This window comes from Ambystoma mexicanum, chromosome 11 (assembly GCF_040938575.1).
Source record: "Ambystoma mexicanum isolate Mex_15411 chromosome 11, UKY_AmexF1_1, whole genome shotgun sequence".
In the NCBI taxonomy this organism is placed as follows: Eukaryota; Metazoa; Chordata; class Amphibia; order Caudata; family Ambystomatidae; genus Ambystoma; species Ambystoma mexicanum.
This window is the reverse complement of record NC_090934.1, coordinates 397,886,711-397,910,274: the sequence shown is the minus strand read 5'-3', so window position 1 is coordinate 397,910,274 and position 23,564 is coordinate 397,886,711. Positions and strand designations below refer to the sequence as shown.

The following is a 23,564-nucleotide window of genomic DNA, read 5'->3' as shown; positions in this document are numbered from 1 at the left end:
ATTAGTCAGAAAGGGACTCTTGAAGTTCGGAAAACTTGGTCCGATGTGGGCGGTAGAGCAATCGTGGTAGTGGGCAGGCTACACAATACCACCATAACACTCACCTCCATTTACGCACCCAACACTGGACAGTCCCGCTTCCTACAACACATGGTCCCCAAAGTTATGCTTGAGGCGGAAGGAGAAGTAATCCTTGGAGGTGACTTTGACATGTGGGCAGACCCCACACTTGACAGACAAGCCGGCAACCCACTAGCAAAGGAACCGCCCAATGCCCGCCTGCTCCAAAGTGATCAAAATGATGAACATATACAGGCTACAAGACGCATGGCGTCTCACACATCCTCCTCAAACAGGGTTTACATTCTACCCTACCCCACACGCCACATGCACAAGTATTGATTACATATACCTCACCCCCGGCTTAACAGAAGCGATGTCCACATCAATGATCACCCCAATCACATGGTCAGACCACAACATGGTCACGGTTACCCTTAGCCTACAGGTCTTTCCAAAGTGTTTTGTTGCAACGCCATTTCGAATTCTTGTGAGGAAGCACTATAAGGCTAAGGGTGACCGTGACCAAACAATTAGCGAAGGAAATCAGTGAATATTTTGAGCGAAATAATACAGGGGAATTGTCCAAAAACACAGTGTGGGAAGCGAGGAAAGCAACATGGAGAGGTTTATTAATGAGAGAGGGGGCGTCCAAGAAGAGAGCGAGAACCCTGATAGAAAATAAACTCAGAAACGAGATTTGCACAATCCAACGATGCCGAGAGGAGAAAGAGAATAGCGGACACGGCCAAGAAAAGGGAAGAACTTTGCCGGCTGGAGCTAGGACAAGTTCTTCGTAGACTCCAATTCCTAAAACAAACACATTATGAGAAAGGAGACAAAGCCGTCGCGTTACCAGCAGCCAGATTGAGAGGGCAACGGACAGATAGATGGGTGACATCCATAGAAAACGCAAATAATTCCCAGGCAACAGCCCCCACCAATGTCTTTGAGGCCTTCGCCGACTTTTATGAAAATCTATACACCTCCGAAACCACACAGGAAGAAGGGGAGTTAGACAAATATGGATGAAATTACAATGCCGAAACTCACCCAAGATATAGTTGACACACTCGAATCCCCCATTACGCCATCAAAAGGCTTCCGACAGGGAAGGACCCAGGTGACGACGGCTATACCGCAGGGTTTTACAAAACCTTCCTGAACCCCCTCCTCCCTTTTATGTTCGAACTATTTAACCATATCCTTCAGACAGGATCAGCTCCCAAATCATTCTGACACACTAATTTCGGTAATTCCCAAGGAAGGCAAAGACCCCAAGCAGTGTGCATCCTACCGCCCCATCTCTCTCCTCAACATCGATGCCAAAATATACACACAAGTGCTCACCGCCAAACTTGAAATACATATGCCCTCCATAATTCATCCTGACCAGGTTGGGTTCATCCTCGGAAGACAAGGTGCCGACTCCACCCGTAAAACCCTCCACCTAATACATGAAGCTAAAAAAATGCCAAATGCCCCCTCACTGCTCTCGATCGACGCAGAGAAAGTGTTCGACAGAGTCGAATGGCGCTTCCTGGAGGCAATACTGAATAAGATAGGCCTCGGCCCAACACTTGGGAGAGGAATTAAGCCAGTATACACTTCACCCCGAGCATTGGTCATGGTAAACACACAATACTCACGATGGTTCTCCCTGGGAAGAGGCACGAGACAAGGATGCCCCCTCTTGGCAATATTATTCGCCTTATCCCTAGAACCCCTTGCCCAAACACTCAGAGCCGACAAACAAGTAGAGGGCCTGCATGTTCATGGAAGGGAATACAAACTGGCCTTATATGCAGACAATATCTTACTCCCTGTTCAAAACCCCATGAGTTGTGTACCCCACGCTATACAACTCATCGAGAAATATGGCACACTATTAGGCTTCAAAATCAACCGAACCAAATCCATCCTCTTCCCACTACAGGAACTCACCACAGACCAACTCTTGGAATTTTCCCAGCTAGTTCTGATGATGGGAGGCCCAATGCTCTGATACCTAGGTATTAATTTAACTAGAAATATTTCAGACATATATGAGGCCAATTTCCCACAACTCCTTGCCGCGTTCCGCGCAGATCTCGCGAAATGGCACCCCCTTGCGATCTCATGGATGGGACGTCTCAACGCTATCAAGATGGTTAGCCTCCCACGGTTCCTATACCCCTTCCAGGTCCTCCCCGTGAAGATCCCAGAAGACTTCTTGAGAGAAGTGAAAAAGGCGATCCTACAATTCCTATGGGGTGGGAAAAAACCAAGAATATCTTATGAAACTCTCATACTCCCTGAAGAGAAAGGCGGCGTGGGCCTCCCAGACCTCAAGCTGTATTATCAAGCGGTCCAATTGAGGGTACTTATCCCTATCTAAGAGATAAAAAAGACCTGCAATGGGTCCAATTGGACAACGCCAACCTGACCCCTGTCCCGCTCTCAGAATGGCTATGGGTCCCGAGACCAAAACTCATGCGAAAACTTCGCGATCGCATAATCTTGGGAACGATGTGGGAAATATGGAAAGAGGGGAAATAAATGGTAGGGGTAACAACATGGCCTTCCCCCCTTAAGCCACCTATGGGCCCCGGGAATTAGAGAGGAAATCCCAGAACACCCAAGATACCAACCCTGGTTCGAGGCAGGGCTAGAGAGAGTTGTGGAGAGACAGAAAATGTATTGCAGTCTCCAAACTGGAGGAGGCCCTTCAGCTCAACCCAATCCCAGTCTTCCTTTACTTACGTCTCAAAGGCATGCTATCAAAACAAGAATGGTACAGAAAGTTATGCAGGGAACTCACACCCTTTGAAAAAATCCTCGACACAGTCACCACGACAGAAGGATTGATCACTCGCATTTACTGAGCACTGCTCGACAAAGGCCCAAACCCAATCCCAAAACTAAAAAATAAATGGGAGAAAGACTTCAAAAGAGAATTCGACCAATATACGTAGGACACAATATGCAAAACACCATCTTGAATATCAATCGCCGCACGATATAAGCTACACGCCATAAAACTACTACATAGATGGCAATATGACCCTCACAGACTATCCAAGATGTTCCAGGCCAACAGTCCAAAGTGCTGGCGGGGTTGTGGGAAAAACGCCAACTACTGGCACATGTGGTGGGATTGCCCTAAAGTACGCATCTACTGGGAAGAGGTGCTAGGCTGGATCAAACAGATAGATGGCATTGACTGAAAAGCAACACCTCTCCTGGCTCTGTTTGGCCTAGATGAGGATGAAGAGGAAGTACTTAGAACAAAAGGAATAGCAACCCCACTACTACTAGCGGCGCTAGTGGACTAAATGGAAATCCCTATATCTCCCAGCAAAAAAGGAATGGATCGGAGTAGCCACAAACATATATACGATGGAAAAAATCACAGCCACCCTCCACAAAAGAGCTGCCTAACACGAAGAACTCTAGTGCGACTTTGCAGCCCTATATGTCCCCAACCCGGGAGGAAATATCTCCAACAACTGAGGAACATAATGCTAGCAAAACTTGATAACAGACCAGAGTTCACCAAACAGACCATCCGGATAAGATCCTGTCGCAAGTACTCAAATGAACATTTAAATACTCAATCTGCGTCCCACTACGATGTGTAAATACATCTCTGTCAACGAACTTCTCATGTAACATGCCTGCCTTGGAGGGAGGGGGGAGGGAAAGGGGGTTGTTAAGTTAATTGCAATGGTATTGTCTTTGATTACGCAGACATGCTTGTTGGTGTTTACAAGTTTATTCGCTGTAATCTGACAATGATACCAAGAAAGTCGTAAATGTTCTTTCTTTTTCATATGTTTTTTGAAAACCAATAAAAACTTAAATCTAAAAAATAAAAAAAGACTGCGGGTGTACTTTAGAGTATAGTGAGCAGGGGTTGCTGGGGAAACCCATGCAGCCCCCGAAAAAAAAGAAAAGGACCCTGCGGCGCCGGGTTTCCCAATCACGGAAGTGAGCTGGCGCTGCAGGGGACACAGCGTGAAGAGAAGATAAGAAGAGTTTGTTTATGTTGGGGTTGTGGTTGGGGGTGTGTTGGGGTTTTGAACGTGTGTTTGCATCGGAAATGTACAAACCTTTTGTTGTTCGTACATTTCACATGCTAACTTTCCGGCCGCTGGAAAATCAGCTGCCGTCGGATCACATAGATTCGAGCAGAACATCATCTGCATAAGGGACACCTTATATTCCATCTCTCCAACCCGGATTTCCTCTATTGCCTCATTAGCTCTCATTCAGCTAGCATGTGGTTCCATACACAGGGCAAAAATCAACAGAGACAACTGGTAGTCCTGTCTCGTACCCCTGGTAATTGACAGTCTGGACTACAGTGCCCCGGTAACCGTAAGGCATGTAAACTGGTGTTGGTAGATTGTCATTATCCTGCTTATAAACCCCGGGTCAAACCCAAACGGCACCAAAACTTCCCAGAGATATCCTCAATCCACCCTGTCAAAGGCCTTGTGGGCATCCAGTGCAATATTTCCAAAATCAATGCCCGAGTGCTTCCCCACTTCCAATAGGCTCAGAACTCGGTGCATATTATCATGGCCACTCCGGCTCACAATGGAACCCGTCTGATCACTATCTATGAGTCTGGCAAGGACCTCCATCATCCGACGGGCCAAAACTTTGGAGAAGAGCTTCGAGTCCATGTTAGTGAGGGTAATGGGGCGATTGGAGTCGCAAAGTAGTGGATCTTTGCCCGGCTTGGAAATCAAGACCGTTGTAGAGACCCCCATCGAAGGAGTTACCCTACCGGAGGACATAAAGGAATTAAAGAGGTTTACCCGGGGGGAATCAAAAGTTCACCATCTTTCTTGTAAAAGAGAGCCGTAAATCCATCCGGACCCGGGGTCTTGTTGTTCAGGGTCATGATTGTCCAATCCACTTCCCCCAGCAAGATTGGTGCCTCCAGAGAATCCTGACCCTCACAAGAGAGACTGAGCAGATGCTCACCACCCACATACTGGGCCTGGCCCTCTGTATGGGGAATCTCGCCATTGAATATTGATTTAAAATGTGCCTCAAAAAATCCCCAATGTATCTGCCTCCTCCCGCTGCACCACCCCTTGCTCATCACGTAAGAGTAATATAGAGTTCCAGTTCTGGAGCTTGCATAGCTTGGCTACGAGTAGGTGATTGGCGTAATAATACTGCTTGGTTTTCAGCATTGCTTAAGATGTTCTGTCAGCCAGGTGCGCCTCCAATTTTTTCCGTGCCATCCTAAGTTTGCGTAGCGCCTTACAAGACTCCCAAATTCTTGTGCTCCTTCTAAGCCTGAGAAAACGTACCCTCTAATCCCCCTTCTAACCAGCTGTCTCTCTCTAGTGTACAGCGCTGACTTACTGATGAGTACCACCCTAACTACGGCCTTCATAGTGTCCCACACAATGTCTCGTGAGGGACCAGAGTTTTTATTTTCCCTGAAGTCATTGGAGATGACCTCTCCCAGCTCTTTAGTCAACCCAGGGTCTCTGAAGTACCGGGTCATATAGTTTCCATGGGCCTCTGGGCCTCTCGGCCTCTCGGGCCTAGCTAGCACTGCCAGAGACATTGACACACAAGGGCATGGTCAGACGGGCTGGGTGTGCCTATTTCCACCCCTCGAACGCACGGATACAATGCACTAGGAATGAGAATGAGATCTAGTCTAGAGAAGCCCCCATGCACATGTGAATAGAAAAAGAAGTTGCTGTCCTGCCCGTGAACCAGTCTCCATGTGTCAACCAACTCCAGTTCACGGAGGAATAGCCCAAAAGCCGCTGAGTGTTTAAAGTCTAACTTGGTGGGAGGGAGAGTCTTGTCCACCAAGGGTTGGGCACCAGATTGAAATCTCTGCCTAACATGACTTGCCTCTCAACCAAAGGGAGCACCTTGAGTAGAAAACTTTCCAAAAAGGCATCATGACCAACATTAGGGACATATAGGGACACCAACGTGAAAATCTGATCCCACAGCAAGCCTTTAACACAAACATAGCGCCCCTCTGGGTCCCGAAGGACCTTAACTTTCGAGATCAGGATCTGCTCACCCACCAAAATGGCCACCCCTGTTTTTTCTCCCCTCCAGAGGCAAACAAATGGCGCGGGAATGCCCTATTTTTCATGCGCTTCTCATCCTGTACAAGCAGGTGGGTCTCCTGGAGGAAGACAATGGAGGAAATATGTCCTCAGTTTGGCCAAAACAGATGTCCTTTATTCAAGCCCTGTACATTCCATGTGCCCATCAATAGTAAGTCTTCCCAATCAGCATCAATCTCTACATTAGCCAACATTCCCCCTCAAATCAAGTTGCCCTCCCTGTCATCACAGCCTGAAATGCCCACACACTAGTTTCGTAGAATAACTGTCCGTTCCACAGTAAACATTTATGAACTAACCCCCCTACCCCCTTTTCCCAACCACAAACCATGCTCAAACATGAGCGACTGGACATCTGGGAACTCAGCCGGGAACCCGGCTTGGAGGGCGGAGAAGAACCATAACCCCAAGAGACACTCCCCTCAGCACAGCCCCTGCCGATAAATACAAACCTCCCACTCCTGACCACCACAACTCAATCCCAGAGAATACCTCATCAGGCACAGCTCCATAGGAGGCATCACCCCAACAAATAAGCTAACACATAAAACTCCCAGCTCTTTCAAATCTTTCTGGGTGGCCCCTTCACCCACCTCTTCCTGCCCACCTTGCTCCATTTCTGCAAGGAGACCGGAACAGCACCCGGACTCGAGTCCTGCCCACTCTCAGGATTCCCTCTGCCCCCTGCGGATACAGCAATTTCTCCACCTCCTTCATTGATCGGACCACCCAGCGCCTCCCTTGATGATTGAAATGGGGTGCAGTAGGAAAGCCCCACCTATAGGGCACTTCCCTTGCCCGTAGCCACTCAGTCAGCAGGTGCAGTGCCTTTCGCTTTACCAAAGTCGTTGACGCCAAATCCTGATACAGGGAGAGAGACATGTTGCGAAACGAGAAGGATGGCAAGGGTCTTGCCGCAGCCATTACGCATTCCTTGATTTTAAAGAAGTGAGCCCAGGACAGCCCATCATCAGACCTGTCCTGGGTCAGGGCGGCTTGAGATCTGGCTCGGTGAGTTCTGTCGAGTTGAATCTCCTGATCTCCAGGCAGTTCAAGAATGGAACGAAAGAGGTCAGCCCCAAAGTTGGGAAGGTCATCATCTCGCACCTTTGAGGAAACACCCCAGGTTCGGATATTATTTCTGCGGGAACGATTTTACCCATCCTCCTGTTTGTCTTCTAGCTCCTCACAGCGGGCATCCAAAGCGTAAAGTCGATTGGAGCACTCGCGCCTACTTCATAGAACTACTCACAGAGGGTGTCCTCACCTCCGACACCCTGTGCTCAATCTCTGAGACTCTTTTATCCAACGCCATGATCTTGTGGGAGAGTTCCTCTGTGCTCTTGTGGATCTCTTTACGAATTTCAGCCAACAGATCTTGTAGGTCAGACTTGGTAGACTTCTGTGTAAGCATAGCCACAAGGTGGTCCGACCCATGCACCTGAGCCGTTACCACCTCAGAGCGCTTGCTCTTGTCTGTGGGTTGCAGCATTTTAGCAATGTCCCCTTGCTTCCCTGTCTTAGGAGTTTTGGCCATGTTGTACATAGGAGGCCTCCGCCGGTCAGATCCGGGTGCACTGCAATGCCTGTACCACCAAGGGACAGAAGGCGTGCTTCCAAAGCAGTCCCCCAAAGCAAACCCTATATTAGGTCGTCCAAGACCTTAAAGAATGTAAACTAGTTCACAGCTCGCCTGGGCAGGCAATCACGCTTAGGTACAGGGACACCAAACGCCAAAACAAAACCTCACTCGGCAGGCGCGGAGCAGAACAGCGTGGCAACCAGATTGAGGATGTTGGTAACAGTGCCACCCTCTCAGCCAGGATTTCAGTAGGTAGGGAGTGTGGGCGCTGAATGAAGATGCAGCCATAATGCAGGATCCTCACCAGGCAGGGAGATTAGCAAGCTTGGAGGTGACCCCTTCAGCTGTAGTAACACACACACATCCGGTGTATAGCAGGGGGTACCCTGAGATGACAGTTCCAGCATCAGCCACAGCAAGCCCAGGACCATGCCTGCCTCATCCCTCAAACTGGGCATGGGGAGCCCAATGTCGCAAATCTGCGTCTCTCCCAATGTACTAGGCCCCATGCAGTGTATGATCAAAGTGCTGCTAATGAGTCGTTATATGATGCAAAAGCAGTGAATCCAAACATTGCAATGCAACAGTGGGCGCCTTCCCATAACACCACAGAGCATGCTTGTTGTTTATAGCTGTAGTCCGTTTACCTGCACCTTCACCTGTCATTCGCTATAGGAGACGGTAGATAGCAGAGATATGCAGTACAGGAGCCAGTGTGAGGAGGAGCTGCTGGTGAGTCCACGGCCCTCCCCGGGCCACTGGCGCACCATAGGCACCTCCTGTGCATCAAGGAAAGAGGACTCAGGGACCCATGCCCGGAGCGCCGGCAAGTGAGACCCCTGACTCACTGCCGCTACATCAGCTGCATCAGTGTCACTGCCACCTCAGCCCAGGTGCGTTACAGACAGGGAGCCCAGGTCGTTGGTGGCCCGCTCCCTCACGCGCAGGCCCCTGCACCTGCGCGTTCATGCCCAGTACCGGCTACCGCCTTCCTTTCAGGGCCAGTGCCACGGCCTCCAGACCAACACGGCCGGAGAAGCGATATCTTCAGGGGGCAGCGATCACCCCACCACAGGGCTCACCAAAAGCAGCTCTGACACAGGTCAGCAGTCGGAGCCACGCAGCAAGCACTCCACCTCCTTCATGCTCGGGTCCAGCCCAGGGCGCCATCTTCCCGCAAAGCCAGGCACACAGCATCAGGGCCAATACTCGGAAACGCTGGCACCCCCAGCACTCTACGTTTCACCCAGCAATGCTCGCAGGGCTCAGGGTTAACACCACGCCATCCCCACATGCTTTGGGGTACTAAAAGAGGTCTGCAATTTGATTTGCAGCCCTCTCGACGCTGCAGACACTTAGGCAGCCATTTTCATGATGGTGTGCCTAGCCACGCCCCCTCTGCATGTGATTTATGATCACCATTTCTGGCATAGATGGATTGTGGCCGAAGGCTCATTGAAGGGATTTACATTGTACATTAGTAACATAGATAGGTTGTGTGTGGCGCCTCATGGAAGGGATTTACAGTAACCATTACTGGCATTGATCTTCTGACTCAAGTGAGGCCCTAAATACCTCATCTCTAACCAATCTGGCATTTAGTCACCAAGATGGAACCGGCAAGGGAAGTCTCTCCATGCTGCATTTGGTGACTAGCGGCGCATGGTCAAAGTCTCCTGTCTTTTTACTCTGTATGTCCAAACCTATGCATATCCTTAACTCTTGTGAATGCCAGATCTATCTGAGAATAGTACTTGTGCATCGCTGAATAATCAGAAGAGCCCTTCGAGGGGATTGGGTCCTCCGACGTATTCCATATCTATGACATGTAATCACCACAGCTGTGCTGCTTCGGAAACTTTTTCGGCGTCTGCGTCCTGCGTCGATGACGTCGATGCGCCGTCGTCGAGGACCTCGTCCGATGTCATCCGATGTGATAAGTAGGACGCACGACGCCCATAGCCTCAGTTCCGTTTTTTCCGCGAACGTGTTGCTTCGTGTTTCTCGGTTCTAAGCCTCGACTCTTTGGAGTTCTGTTCTTTCTGGCTCTTCGAACCTGTTCGTTTGTGAATTTCCTTCGGCGATGTCTTCCACTTCGTCTTCAACCCCGCGTCCGGGCTTTAAGAAGTGCGGGGAGTGTGGGTCCAAGATGTCGGTGACTGACTCGCACGACGCCTGCCTCTGGTGCCTCGGGGAGGCCCACGACACGGATGACTGTATCGACTGCCAGTCGCTCACGTCCAAAGCCTTACGCGAACGTAAGAAGAAGTTGTCGGTAGGTCGGGTGTCCAAGCCCCGGAAGTCGAAGTCGGCAGGGCTTTCGACGGATGATTCGAGGGGTGACTCTCCGCGTCATCGTCGGAAGTCTCGTCGGTCTTCTTCTAGGAGTGGGTCTCGCCACTCCTCAGCCTCTTCGAGGCATTCTCGGAAGCGCCGTCACCGGTCGCCTTCCGGGTCCTCTTCCGAGGATTCTGCACGGCACGTCGGTTACCCCACCAGCCGTGCGACGCCGGAGGAATGGGCTTCCTTCGGGAAGAAAATGTTGGCGATTCTTGAGTCGCAGGGTACTCAGCCGTCCGCGCCCACGAGTGGGGTCGGCCGTGTGAGGTCGAGAGACGCCGCTCGCAAGAGTGGTCGGCACGAGTCACGGGAGCGGTCCCGTTCGGACAAGGAGGCTCGTTCTCGCCGTACCCGTTCCAGGTCCCGGTCCTCGACGCGTTCGAGACCGTGTGCTCCTGTGCAGTCTTCGAGGAAGACATCGACGTCTGAGGCGTCGAGGGCGTCGACAGGCTTTCTCGAGGCTCCGGCTTCGAGGACGTCGTCGAGGCCGTCGACGATCAGGTCGTCGAGGGACACGCTCGGGGCTCTGGCTTCGAGGGCTGTGTCGACGCCGCCGATACTGGAGGCGCTGCATCTGACGTCGACGCCGATTTCCTCGACGTCGACGCCGATCCTCTCGGCGCCGTTGCCGGTTTTCTCGGCGTCGGCGCTGATTCGCTCGACGCCATCGACGCCTTTCGTGTCGGAGGTGCCCCGTGTCACGGGTGTACCCCCTAGGAAGGCTCTGGTTAAGAGCAAGCACTCTCGGGTGCCTTTTCGCCACCTGGAATATATTTCGGAGGCGGATGAGGATTCTGATGGCCTGGTTCCTAGTCAGGTGCCAGATGAAATTGTCTCGGGCCATAGTCAGTTTGACGATTTGAGGCAGTCACTGCATGATGCCAGTGGACTGGACACCTCTCCGGAGGTGGAATTTTGTAGGCCTGAGCCTGGCTCCCATGCCGATTCCTCGTACCGGCGCCTTATGGCTAGGGTGTCTGAGTATCTGGGATGGTCTGCTCCCCCAGGGGAGTTTGTGCAGGATGATCTGACGGACATCCTTGATGTTGGTCCCCCAACTGACCCGGTACTGCCGTTCCATATGGCTTTACAGAGAAGGGTGACGGCGGCTTGGACTGCTCCGGAGAGTCTCCCGGCGGTGGGCAGATCCTTGTCGCGTAAATACCGTCCAGCCAGTAGCGACCCCTGCTACTTGACCAGGCACCCCACTCCGGAAAGTTTGGTGGTGCAGGCGGCCACGGCCCCGGCAAAGCAGGCGTCGTACCCTACCATCCCTCCTGATAGGGACGACAAACGTTTTGATGGCTGGGCGAAGAAAGTGTTTTCTTCTGGTGGTATGGCGCTTCAGGCGGCCAACTCCATTTGTGCCTTGTCACGTTTCACGCACACTCTGTGGAACTGTGTTGCGTTAGCGGCTGAACATATTCCCGAAGGGGATGAACGGGATGGTTTCCTTGCTATGGTCCAGGATGGTAAGGATGCCATGTGTGAGTCCGTTCAGTCGGGTCTGGACTTGGCTGAATGCGTCAGTAGGTCCAATGGCGGCGAGCACCGTGATACGCAGGTTTGCGTGGTTGCGGAAGTCGGGGTTTGCTCCTGATGTGCAGTCCCGGCTCCTCAACATGCCCTTTGATGGTGAACACCTTTTTGGCAGCAAGGCTGACGAGAGCCTTGAGAGGTTGCAGACCTCAAAAGCTGCAGCGAAGTCGTTGGGCGCTGCAGTTCGCCAGCCTCCGCCTTTTCGTCCTAGGGGACAGCAGTGGAGGGGTGGTTCCTTTCGCTATTACTCATCCTTCAGTAAAGCGAGAGGAGCTGGCAGTCATAGAGGCCAACGCAGGGGTACCAGAGGTGGACGACAGGGTACCCGTGGTGCCAAGGCCGCTCGGGCAGTTGCCTCTTTGCCCTCAGGTAACGCCGCAGCCGCTCCCACTCAGTCGTGAGGCCATGTCCCATGGTTCGCCGGTTGGGGGAAGGCTGGCGCAGCATCTTGTAGAGTGGCAAGCCATTACTTCAGATGTGTGGGTTCTGGAGATCATAACCCACGGCTACTGTCTTCCTTTTCGGCACAGGCCTCGCGACAATCCACCGGGGAACCTCTCTTTGCAGAGTCCGGATCCGCTCCTTGCGCAGGAAATTCAAGCCCTGCTGGAGAAAGGCGCCATAGAACTGGTGCCTGTAGCGGAGAGGAACAAGGGATGGTATTCCCCTTATTTTTTGGTTTCGAAGAAAGACGGGGGATTGAGACCCATCATGGACTTGCGCGGTTTGAACAAACTCCTCAGGAAGGACAAGTTCAAGATGGTTACTCTCTCTCAAGTCCTCCAGGCCCTTCAGCTTCAGGACTGGTTGGTGTCACTCGACCTCAAGGATGCTTACTTCCATGTGCCGATCCATCCCAAGCACAAGAAGTACCTGAGGTTCGCGGTTGGCGACTCGCACTTTCAGTTTCGGGTCCTGCCGTTCGGATTGTCCTCCGCCCCGAGGGTTTTCACCAAGCTCATGGTGGTGGTGGCAGCGCATCTCAGGCAAGGGGGGATTCACGTCTACCCCTACCTGGACGATTGGTTGATCAGGGGGAGCTCTCCCGAGCAAGTCCTGGATCATCTATCGATCACCTGTCGCTCCCTTCACAGGCTGGGCTTCTCCCTCAATTTAAAGAAGTCCCATTTGACACCAACACAGCGGCTCCAGTACATCGGAGCAGTGCTCGACACTTCCCTGGGGCAGTGTTTTCCTCCCCAGGTGAGGGCTCTTCACATTCAGCAGATGGTGCACAAGTTTCAGCATGCCCAGACGCTCCCAGCGTTCGAGTTCTTGAGGTTGCTCGGCCTCATGGCATCCTGCATTCTTCTGGTGCCAGAGGCTCGCCTGCGGATGAGATCTTTGCAGTGGGCACTCAAGACGCAATGGTCGCAGTCCTCCGGCAGGATGTCGGACTCGATTCAGGTGCCGTCCTCGGTCGCCCGGGACCTTCTGTGGTGGGCCGTCGAAGGCAACTTGATGAAGGGGGCTCCATTTTGGCTTCCCTGGCCGGAGGTGACGATCGTGACGGATGCATCCCTCACGGGATGGGGAGCTCATGCCAACGGGCTGACAGTCAGCGGTCGTTGGTCTCCGTCGGAGTCCAGACTCCATATCAATCTGTTGGAGCTGAGGGCCGTCAGGCTAGCCCTGAAGGCTTTTCTGCCGTCTGTGCGAGGGAAGAATGTCCTGATCCTGACGGACAACACAGTGGCCATGCACTACCTCAACAAAAAGGGGGGGGCAGGGTCACTTCCTCTGTGCAGAGAGGCGATGCAGCTCGAGTTCTGGGCCATCCAGCAAGAAGTTTCGATCTCGGCAGTTCATCTGGCCGGAGCCGAAAACATGACGGCGGACGCTCTGAGCAGGCAGAGCGGAATCTCGCACGAGTGGGAGTTGGCTCAGGAGATTCTCCTGGAGATCTTCGCCCTTTGGGGGACCCCTTAAGTGGATCTCTTCGCCTCCAGTGTCAACCGGAAGTGCGAAAGGTTTTGCTCGCGGGAATTTCCTCCAGAAGGAGCCTTAGGAGACGCGTTCGTGGTGGAGTGGTCATTCCCGCTGCTGTACGCGTTTCCTCCAGTCCCCGTCATCCCGCAAGTGCTGCGGAGGTTACGGAAGTTCGGTTCCCGGATGATCCTCATTGCCCCGGCGTGGGCTCGGAGGACGTGGTACCCGGACCTTCTTGACTTATCCATCTGCCCTCCACGTCGTCTTCCCTACCGAGACGATCTGCTCTCACGGGAGGGGGGTCAGGTTCTCCATCCAGAGGTCAGATCCCTCAACCTTCACGCTTGGCTTCTGAAAGGTTGAGGTATAAGGATTGGGACCTCCCTGAGGACGTGATGGAGGTGTTGCTTTCGGCCCGAAGGCCGGCAACAAAGTCTCTGTACCGTTGCCGTTGGCGTAAGTTCTGCGACTGGTGCAGAGTTCAGAATGTGGATCCTTTTGCATGTGACAGCCCCATGGTTCTGTCCTTTTTACTTTCTTTGGCCCACAGGGGCTTGCAAGTGGGTACCGTTAAGGGTTACCTGGCGGCGCTGTCCATCTTTAAGCGCTCGTCTGAAGAGTGTTCTTACTTTAAGATCCCTTTGATTTCACAGTTCCTGAAAGGGCTCACTAATGTGTTCCCTCCGTCACCTTTCCTGGTGCCCGGTTGGGATTTAAACCTGGTTCTTAAGTTTCTTATGGGTGCTCCGTTTGAGCCTTTACATTCTTGCCCTTTGAGGCTGTTAACTCTGAAAACTGTGTTTTTAGTTGCGGTTACTTCCGCTCGCAGAGTGAGTGAGTTACAGGCACTTTCAGTTAAGCCTCCCTTCACTGTATTTCACAAGGACAGGGTTGTCCTTAGAGTTCGTCCTTCTTTTCTTCCGAAGGTAGTGACGGAATTTCATTTGGCCCAGAAGGTTGTTCTTCCGGCATTCTATCCTCCTCCGCATCCTGGTAAGGAAGAGGAGAGGCTCCATAGGCTTCATCCTAGGAGAGCTTTAAGCTTTTATGTTTCACGCATGTCCCGGGTCAGAGTGGATGATCAACTCTTTATTGGTTACGCTGGAAAGCGTTTGGGGCAAGCTGTGACGAAACAGACTTTGTCTCGCTGGATTATTTTGGCCATCTCGGAGTGCTACCGTTTGGCGGGTAAGGACCCACCGGCTGGCTTGCGGGCCCATTCTACCAGGGGTATGGCTGCGTCTACTGCCCTGCAGAGGGGTGTTCCTATTCGCAACATCTGTGATGCAGCCACCTGGGCTTCAGTGCATACATTTGTACGTCACTATTCCCTTGATTCCATCCGAGCACAGGATCTGGCCTTTGGCAAGGCGGTCCTTTGCTCTGCTATTTGATTGGCTATTCTACATTTTGATTCTAAATTCTTTCCCTCCTCCTTGCTTTGGTACTGCTTTGGGAGTCTGTCATAGATATGGAATACGTCGGAGGACCCAATCCCCTCGAAGAACAAGTTACTGTCTTACCTGGTAACGTTCTTTCGATGGGATGGTCCGACGACGTATTCCATATCGCTCCCGCCCGGCCTTCCCCGCTGCAGAATTTCTTTTGCGATTGCAGCTTACGTTCCGCAAGGCTTTGTGTCTGACTGGCAGTTGACTTATGTCACACGTTCTGGGGGAAAAAACTACAACTGAGGCTATGGGAGTCGTGCGTCCTACTTATCACATCGGATGACGTCGGACGTCGGAGGAGGTCCTCGACGACGGCGCATCGACGTCATCGACGCAGGACGCAGACGCTGAAAAAGTTTCTGAAGTAGCACAGCTGTGGTGATTACATGTCATAGATATGGAATATGTCGTCGGACCATCCCATCGAAAGAACGTTACCAGGTAAGAAAGTAACTTGTTCTTCTCTGTATCATGCAGTGCCCTTCAAATTTCTAGGAGCTGCAAATCACCCATCACACTGGGCAGTGTCTTACTTGCATTACGCAACAACTTGGCTCTATCCCCCTTCCTCTACTGAACCATGTTGAGTACATAATTTAAGTCCTCCATCCATAACAGCATGTGATCCCAGTAGGTCCTAATGATACGTCTTCAGAAAAAAGGTATCAAGGTCAAATTTGATGACATGGATGAAGCCTTATAAGGACATTTCCTGGTTTAGCACGTTTACTGGGTTAGCTGAATGGACTAGCATGAAACAGTGTCTGGCGTGTCTACAGGGAATACAAATCCCCACCCAGGAACAGACCAGTGAAGTTTGAATGTGGGATTTCGATTGATTGGCTGGAGTGGCCTACACAATGGTTGAATAGATACATACACAGGAGTGAAGACTGTTTTAGGGCCTACTGTACAGCACTTTTAGGAATAGTGCAAGTCTGCTTGGAGGAGCTTGCTTTTCAGTTGTTGAAGATCTAGTAATATTCTAAGAAATTGTGCAGGCCCACTTACTTTGGGGTGAGTTCATGGCATCTGGTACTGTTTTACCGAGTGGGGAGTGCTTTGTATCACAGTGTATGATGTAGTTAATTGCATATAGGTTTTTTTAAGTATAAGGTCATATCTTCTGGGAGTAGATGCTAGGGATCACGTTGTATGATGTAGTATCTCATTTCTTGGCATGAGAAATATTGATATTGTTTGGCACTTCCTGATGCACTGATCTGGTGTTGTCTGCTTCTCTCTCCCACACAGAAGTGATTGTCGGACTGGCTATATGTGGGTTCTTCCTCTTGCTCCTCATAGTTCTGCTGCTGGTTGTCCTCTACCGCCTGCAGTCCAAGCCCAATGGCGGCTACCATCATGTGTCGGATGAGGGGGATGAGCACCCATGAATCTCGTATTAAGCCCTGGTGATGCCCACACACCGCGATGAAGGTCCAACTGTGGATGGGATGCTGTGGCTCAGGCGGCTCTCGACAATCTGCACAGAATGCTCCCACCCTTGGGAAGCTGAACTTTTTATTTACAATTTTATCAGGTTTTTAACACTCCTGTCTTTGTGAGATTTTGTGACTTCCAGAGTGGACCTCAATGTTCACCGCAGGATAATGTTCAGGATTTGTGAAGATTTCTGGGCCAAATCAATTATTCCATCGGGCACTAAAGCATTTTACTTGTATTTTTTACTTGTCTTGCTACAGCATATAAGGTGACTGTGGTAGTCGGAAGAGTCTAAAGTGGTTAGAGAAAATGGTAGGACCAAGCGAGACTTGGGAACAGATCAGTACTTCTTCCCCAAGCTCACCGTAATCTAACTTCCAGGGGAAAACCGTTTCCGTTTTTAATGTTAATTTGTCTTTTACTTGAACAGCTTAAGTGTGGCATAGGTAATAACGTAATGTTAAACATTAACGCAAAGGCTTCCTAGCAATGGCGACAGCACACATCTCAGGGAGGAGTTATAGGGTATGCTGAGCTTTGAGCTCTACATAGAGAAAGGTATAAGGTTTATGTTTGCGCCATATCGGCGGAGCAGACAGAACTCTGCTAAACTGTGTGAGGAACAAAGTTAAAGGCAGTCATGTCTACACCCCACATGAGCAGCACAGAGCTCTACTCAGCTGTGGTATACACAGAGCTATGACAGAGCTCTGTGTATACCACATATGGTAGGGAGCGCTGTGCGGGGTGCCCAGGGAATGGATGAGCACTGCTATCCCCCCATATGGTACAAAGCTCAACTGACCTGTTTGGGGCACGCAGCAAATGGCTGAGCACTCTGCTCATCCCACATGAAGATAGAGCTTTGCTTAGCTGTGTGATGTGCACAAGAAATAGCTGATTCCTATATACACTCTACGCCAATGGTATGCTGAGCTGCTTGAGGTGCACAGAGAATGGGCTTCATACAATAGAAGTACAGGGTGTGTCTGAGTTGTATGATAAGCACAGGAAATCGCTAATCCACCAGTACATCCCATCTTGGTGGTACAGTTGAATGCTTATTTTTGTGATGAGGCCAGGGAACAGCTGAGCCCTCCCTTCATGCTACATCGGTACAGGGATCTGTCTTCCCCATGTCAGGTGCACAGGGAATATCCGAGACGTGGGTCCATCCCACGACATAAGGTTATGAAAGACATTTAGAATGTCTGAGACATGTATACCTCGCTGACGGTCTCACCGGACTACTGATTGTAATTTTATTGTGGTAGAATGTACTCAACAAATGATACAATAAATACTTAAGCGTTTAACTGTAGACGGGTCACACTACAGAGTTCATAATTTAGTTAGTAATTTTATTTATTTGATGTTCTCTTTAATAATCAGCCTGTTCTCTCCAGGGTAATATGAGACTGATTAATGTTCAAGGCAATCGATTATTGGGAGGGGCATCCTCTATTTGATGCTCTCTCTTTCTATGGGCGTGTTCTAGATGTTGGGTTTTAGAGAAACACTTTTTAACGTTAGCTTTTTAAATACGAACAGGTAAAATCTTTGCTCACAATGTGGGTATAAGATTTACGGATCTCTTTTTATGGATTTACTGCCCCATTCCCAAAACATGTTAGTTTCATGTTTTTAGTAATTCAGAGTTGCAGCACCTCATGTTATACTGAGAGATGGAACACCACAGCACAGTAACAGGTCATCATGGGTTGAGATGCACGCCTCCCACTCTGTCATGGACAGGATTGTTGTAAGCTCCCCCGCCAGCATCTGCATTGTTCAACAGAAGCTTATCTTTGAAAGCATCTTTAGGTTTAGAATTTACTCACTTTTGCATTTATTTTGATTAGTACATCCGAATTTTGTCATCCATAGCGACGAGTGAGATGTACAATGTGAACATCTACTGCACAGCATTGCCCCTCTAGATGCAGGCATAGGTGGCAGCAGGGCTCATGCAAGAAGTGAAGGGGGAATAACCAGCATAGGTATAGGACTTGCTCCGATGGGCAGTATGAGATAACATTTCTTTTTTACGGCTATGCAAAGGACTGTAGCTCTATCGTACTTATTTCCTTTATGCTACAATATCTAAAAGTTGTGAAATACACAATATAGGTGTGGTCACTCACTTTTGGGGCACATATGTGTCCACCAGTAATGGCAAGAGGGTGTCCTAAACCACAGAAGATATGTTTTGCCAACGAATGTACATTGAGGATGACGTCCTTTGTTTAGGGTTTGTAAATGTATGTTTTTGATATGACAGTGATGGCAAGAATGTAAGAACATAAAAGTAAACTTGACAGATGTGGGACATGTCTTGGAATAAAGGATTGAGCTCTGTTTTGGTGTGTGAAGAGTCATTTCTGTGCAGATGTACATGGATCCTATAACCGGTCTGTCAGGGAGGAGGTACTAGAGCCCTTCTTGTCATGACTGGGTGCGGTTTAAAATGTAGCCACCCTGGAGAGGGTGAGGATATGATCACTGCCAAAGTCTTCTATGGCAATTAAATGACGTAACAACACAATGACAGTCCAATGGGAATGGCATTTAGTGGTGGTGTTGCCATAGGGCTGCAAATGGCACTTAAGCATGAGCAAGGAGACCTGGTATTGCAGCATTCAATGTTGATCATGACAGAGCATCAATGCAAGTCCACTCCTGTAATAAAAGTGCCTTACATATGCCTACCAACAGTATATACAGTAGTACCAAAATTTCCAGTGAACAGCCATAGCAACATTTCCAGTGGACAACATACAGTTTGCAGAAGATGGTAAATCAGCTTTTTTAGAAAATGAAGATTACTGACTGGTCAATTCAAAGATTGGGAAACATTTTAAAACATATCAATAGCAAAACAGGCACTGAACCCAAGACTTTGGCACTAACCTAAGTAGAAGTAGTAGTAGCAAAATTAAGCAAGAATAAAGGCTCACTATGCACTTGACTCCTGTAGGAAACAAGCATTGGCAATGCCAACAGTTTAGTCTTTTGTGTAGATATGGGAAAGGCACGTGCCAGGCACTGTTGTAGTTGTATTAAATGGCTATTAATGGTAGAAGATGCTTAATAGTGCAAGTACCTAGGCATCTAATAGCATTGCCTGGCAAATGCCTAATGCTTAAACACAGGCCAAAACTGTTGACTCTTCCAATGCTTGATTATAAAAGGACTTCAGTGAAGGATACTTATAGTGCTTATACAGCTCAAATGAAGTCATTGGGCCTCATTATGACTATGGCGGTAGCCGTGCCGGTAATTACCGGCACGGCCGCCGGAGTCGTTTTTTGCCGGCACCCAGCAATGGGCAATTACCGGGGCATTCCGGCCCCGCCGGACCCGGTAATTGCCCATTGCCGGGTGCCGGTATTTATTACTTTCAGGCCAGAACCTCTTCGGCTATCCAGATACTGTAGCCTAGGTGTTCAGTTGCTGCCTAGGTCTCCAGTCTAGGTGTTAATTGCTGCCGGCCACTTGGAGCCTTGAACCTTCCTCCCGATATCTAGGCGTCAATTTGGCTTTCATTACCACCAACCTCCTTCAAGCGAAACCCCCCTGTCACTCAGGTGTCTCCAACGTGATACTTGATCACCCCTGCCACCTGCGAAACCAAACCCTCTCCTGATAGATCAAGGTCCTGACCTTGATCACAGACTGCCTTGTGCAACCAAACCTACCCTTTGCTGTCCAAGGATCAGAAATGTAACGTTTCAATCAGCTTTGGTACCCGCCGAAACCCACATCACCTCGGACTTCGGATACCCCACAACCAAGAACACAATCTCTCTGTAAACCGCCTGTAAAATTCTTAACTCTCCACCTCCTGTCCCTTAGTTGTCTAGGTGTTATCAGTAGCTGCTACTGCTGAATCCTAGGAACCTGAAACCCAGGGCATCCATCAAGCACCTGAGCCTGTAACTAATACCATCATTCCCCACAGTTACCTGCACCCTTAGCCCAATCCATACACCCACCCTCTAACGTACAATATCCTCAGGACAGCCCTTCCGTTGTAAGAGGAACACCACACCCAACTGAATGAACTAAGACAAACCCTCGACAACCTCGAGACAGAACAACTTAAGAGGATTGGAAACAGCTGACAGAATAAATTCCCACTGACCCAAGACCCATCTGACTGAACAAAGACACACCATCGGAAACTAGCAGACAGAACTATTGAAGGTTAAAATCAACACTAGCCCAGCACAAGTACTGAAGTAGTAGGGTCCTGCAGGAGTGAAGCTGGCCCACCAAACCCCCTAAGCCTGCTAGCCCAACAATCCTGATACTATAAAACTATTGGCCAGGCAAACCCAAGGGGAAAGGGGAATGGAGAAAACAACAAAAGACAAGAACTCCCACTGCAGGTACTTCAGACTGTCTTCTGAGGGTGTTTCATTTTGATCAGTAGAGTTCCTAAAAGGAAAATACAGCCTTAAGTGAATATATATATATATCTCACTTTCTGACTACACTCTCTCTATGTAATATGTCTTTAATTACCTCTTACCTAAACTTGATTAGCCCTTAGGCTGCTTCTGAGAGAATACTACGGCTGTTTAAGATGCTTTGTATGACCTTCTCTTCTATTTGTCTTTCTTCTCTCTTTCTCTTTTTTACTTCTAGCCGTTCTCTTAAATAGAATATACCTAACAATGTAACTGTTACTATCGCACCTGAATATTTTGCTTCTATGTATTTTCGTTTCTTGAAATAAATTATATTTGCCAAATTACCCTCTTTAACATCTGACATCTCTTTACTAATTTTCTGGCATATTCAAGTTCAACAAAAAATTTGCTGCTTTTAACTTCCTCAAATAATGGCTCTTGAAAATATTTAGTCAAAGGCGCTCACTAGAAAAAGAAACTGACACGCTTTCAAAATCCGAAACGTTATCTTCAAAAGAATGTCTTAATCAATGCAGTCCCTTACGAAATGCGACGCATAAAAAATGACATCCAAAATGGCCTCGATGCAAGCGCGACATCGTGAGATCCTTTCTTCAAACCGCGCTTATGAAAACAACGATAGCGCTGTACACTTACGAAAATTCAATGTTTAGTTAGGAGGTTAAAAGTCATTAATAAAAGTCAGTAACACGCCAAAATTGATCCGCATGCCTAATTAGTACCAAAAAACTTATTTACAAGCAAAATTGAAGCGCAACTCATTTTCTTGTATTTTCAACAATTTAGTCTTGCTTCACAAAAAATATTACGCTTTCTCTTTCAAGTCTAAAGTGATCTTCAGATCAAAAGTCTTAGAATCTTCTTCAAGAAATAAGAAAATACACTTAGCTTAGTTTTTGTTCTTCAGTAAACGATTCAGCTGCTCAGCAAACTGGTTCTATTGGAAAATCTTCTACTGTAGATTTCTTCAACTTCTTTCTTGACTTTATTTCTAATATTTAGATTAGAACTACAAAAGATTCTAAACCTTGAAAAATAATAACTATAACTTTATTTTAACTGGAGCTCTAAAATATATGACCTACTCAGATGAATACTTTAATGAAAGGCAGTTTAGAATTATGAAGAACATTCCAAATGACAACACAATGCTGCCTGCTGTAAACTAAACCAATCAATGCTGGGATATTATTCCACCATCTTGGCTTGGGAGCATTTCATCTTTCTAAGTGGAAGATAGTTAAGGGAATATAAGCAAACTTTTAAATGAAAATTTCTACACTCTAACCTGAGTTCCCTTTTTAACTTTCCTGAAATAATATTTGAAACACCCAACTCTCATATGGCCCTTGCAAATGTGAGGTACAAAATGTGAAAACCTGACACAAGGTACCATAATTGGAAACTGCCCTATAAACCTAACACCCAGAACAACTCCTCCAAAATAAGACCAAAATGACCCAACATAGAATTGGACGCAGACAAAGATAAAAAGAACACAGTACAAATAACACGGATACCCGAGCTCAACCGGCTCCAGAAGAAGACGCCTTCAATACAGAACAGACCCTGCAAAACAATACTATCGACATAACAAACATCACAAGAGAAAAATCGTTATACCTTACACCGTACCTCGCACCAACTGAAGAACCTAGATACTGCAACGACACCAACATTTCCAGATGGATAAAAAAACACCAGAACAACGGAACAAAAGAAGAGGGGACCAGAGAAGAGAATGGGATGAAGCCAACCCCCTTACTCCCTACATCACAAGAGCAGATGGGCACTATCGATACCCTCACCAAATGACAAGAGATGAAGAAACAATAGAGGTCAGCGACCCAATTATCAATCTCACAGACCGATTCAAGACAAAGCCACCTTCACAGAACCTCTACTGCCCAGAGGCAACATAAAAGCACCCCAACTGAACACCCACAAACCAAAACCAGGAACGAAAAATAAACCAAACAACACCAAAAAGATCCACTGCAATCTTATCAACGCAAGATCAATGTCCAAACACGCCACTGAAATCTACGACCGCCTAAGTGACAGAGGCATCGACATCCTTTTTGTAACCGAGACATGGCTAGATGACAATTACAAGATCACCCTCAATAACTGCCTGCCCGACACCTTCAAGTGCATCCAAGTAAACAGAAAAACAAAAAGAGGTGGTGGACTAACAATCATCCACAAGGAACACCTGGAAATTAAAGCGGAAGACCCATTAAACATCAATAAATGTGAATCCCTAATCATACGTCTATCAACAAATCCCAGAACAAACCTGAAATTCATACTGATATACAGACCACAAACGTACGATGCAGCCTTCAGAGACAACTTCATAGAAGCAATCACCAACCTAGCTATCGAGCGTAAACAACTGATTATGCTCAGAGACTTGAACGTCTGCTTCGATGAAGAAACCACAACCTCACAAAAATCTCTTACCGGCCAACTAACAACAATGGAACTTCATCAGCTGGTCAAAGGAGCAACTCACACGGCAGGACATACACTAGACGCAATCTTCGCCGACAGAAAACTAATTACCACCTCATCATCCCCTTCGTAATCACACTGCCCTCCCCAATAACCAGGGAATAAGAAAAACCACCAATCATCATGAAAAGAAACTGGAGAACCATAAAAAACTCCAACTTAACGGAAC

The 23,564-nt window shown here is 48.7% G+C and overlaps 1 protein-coding gene across 1 annotated transcript in view; it reads left to right on the top strand.

Moving 5' to 3' along the window:
• The window catches only part of ACP2 (acid phosphatase 2, lysosomal), a 714,504-nt gene extending 695,704 nt beyond the window's left edge, over positions 1 to 18,800 (top strand). Inside the window, exon 11 of the mRNA XM_069623159.1 lies at positions 16,254 to 18,800. Within this exon, the coding sequence (XP_069479260.1) occupies positions 16,254 to 16,393 (140 nt within the window). The 3' untranslated portion in view covers positions 16,394 to 18,800. The remainder of the gene's footprint in view (positions 1 to 16,253) is intronic.
• The last annotated feature ends 4,764 nt before the right edge of the window (positions 18,801 to 23,564 follow it).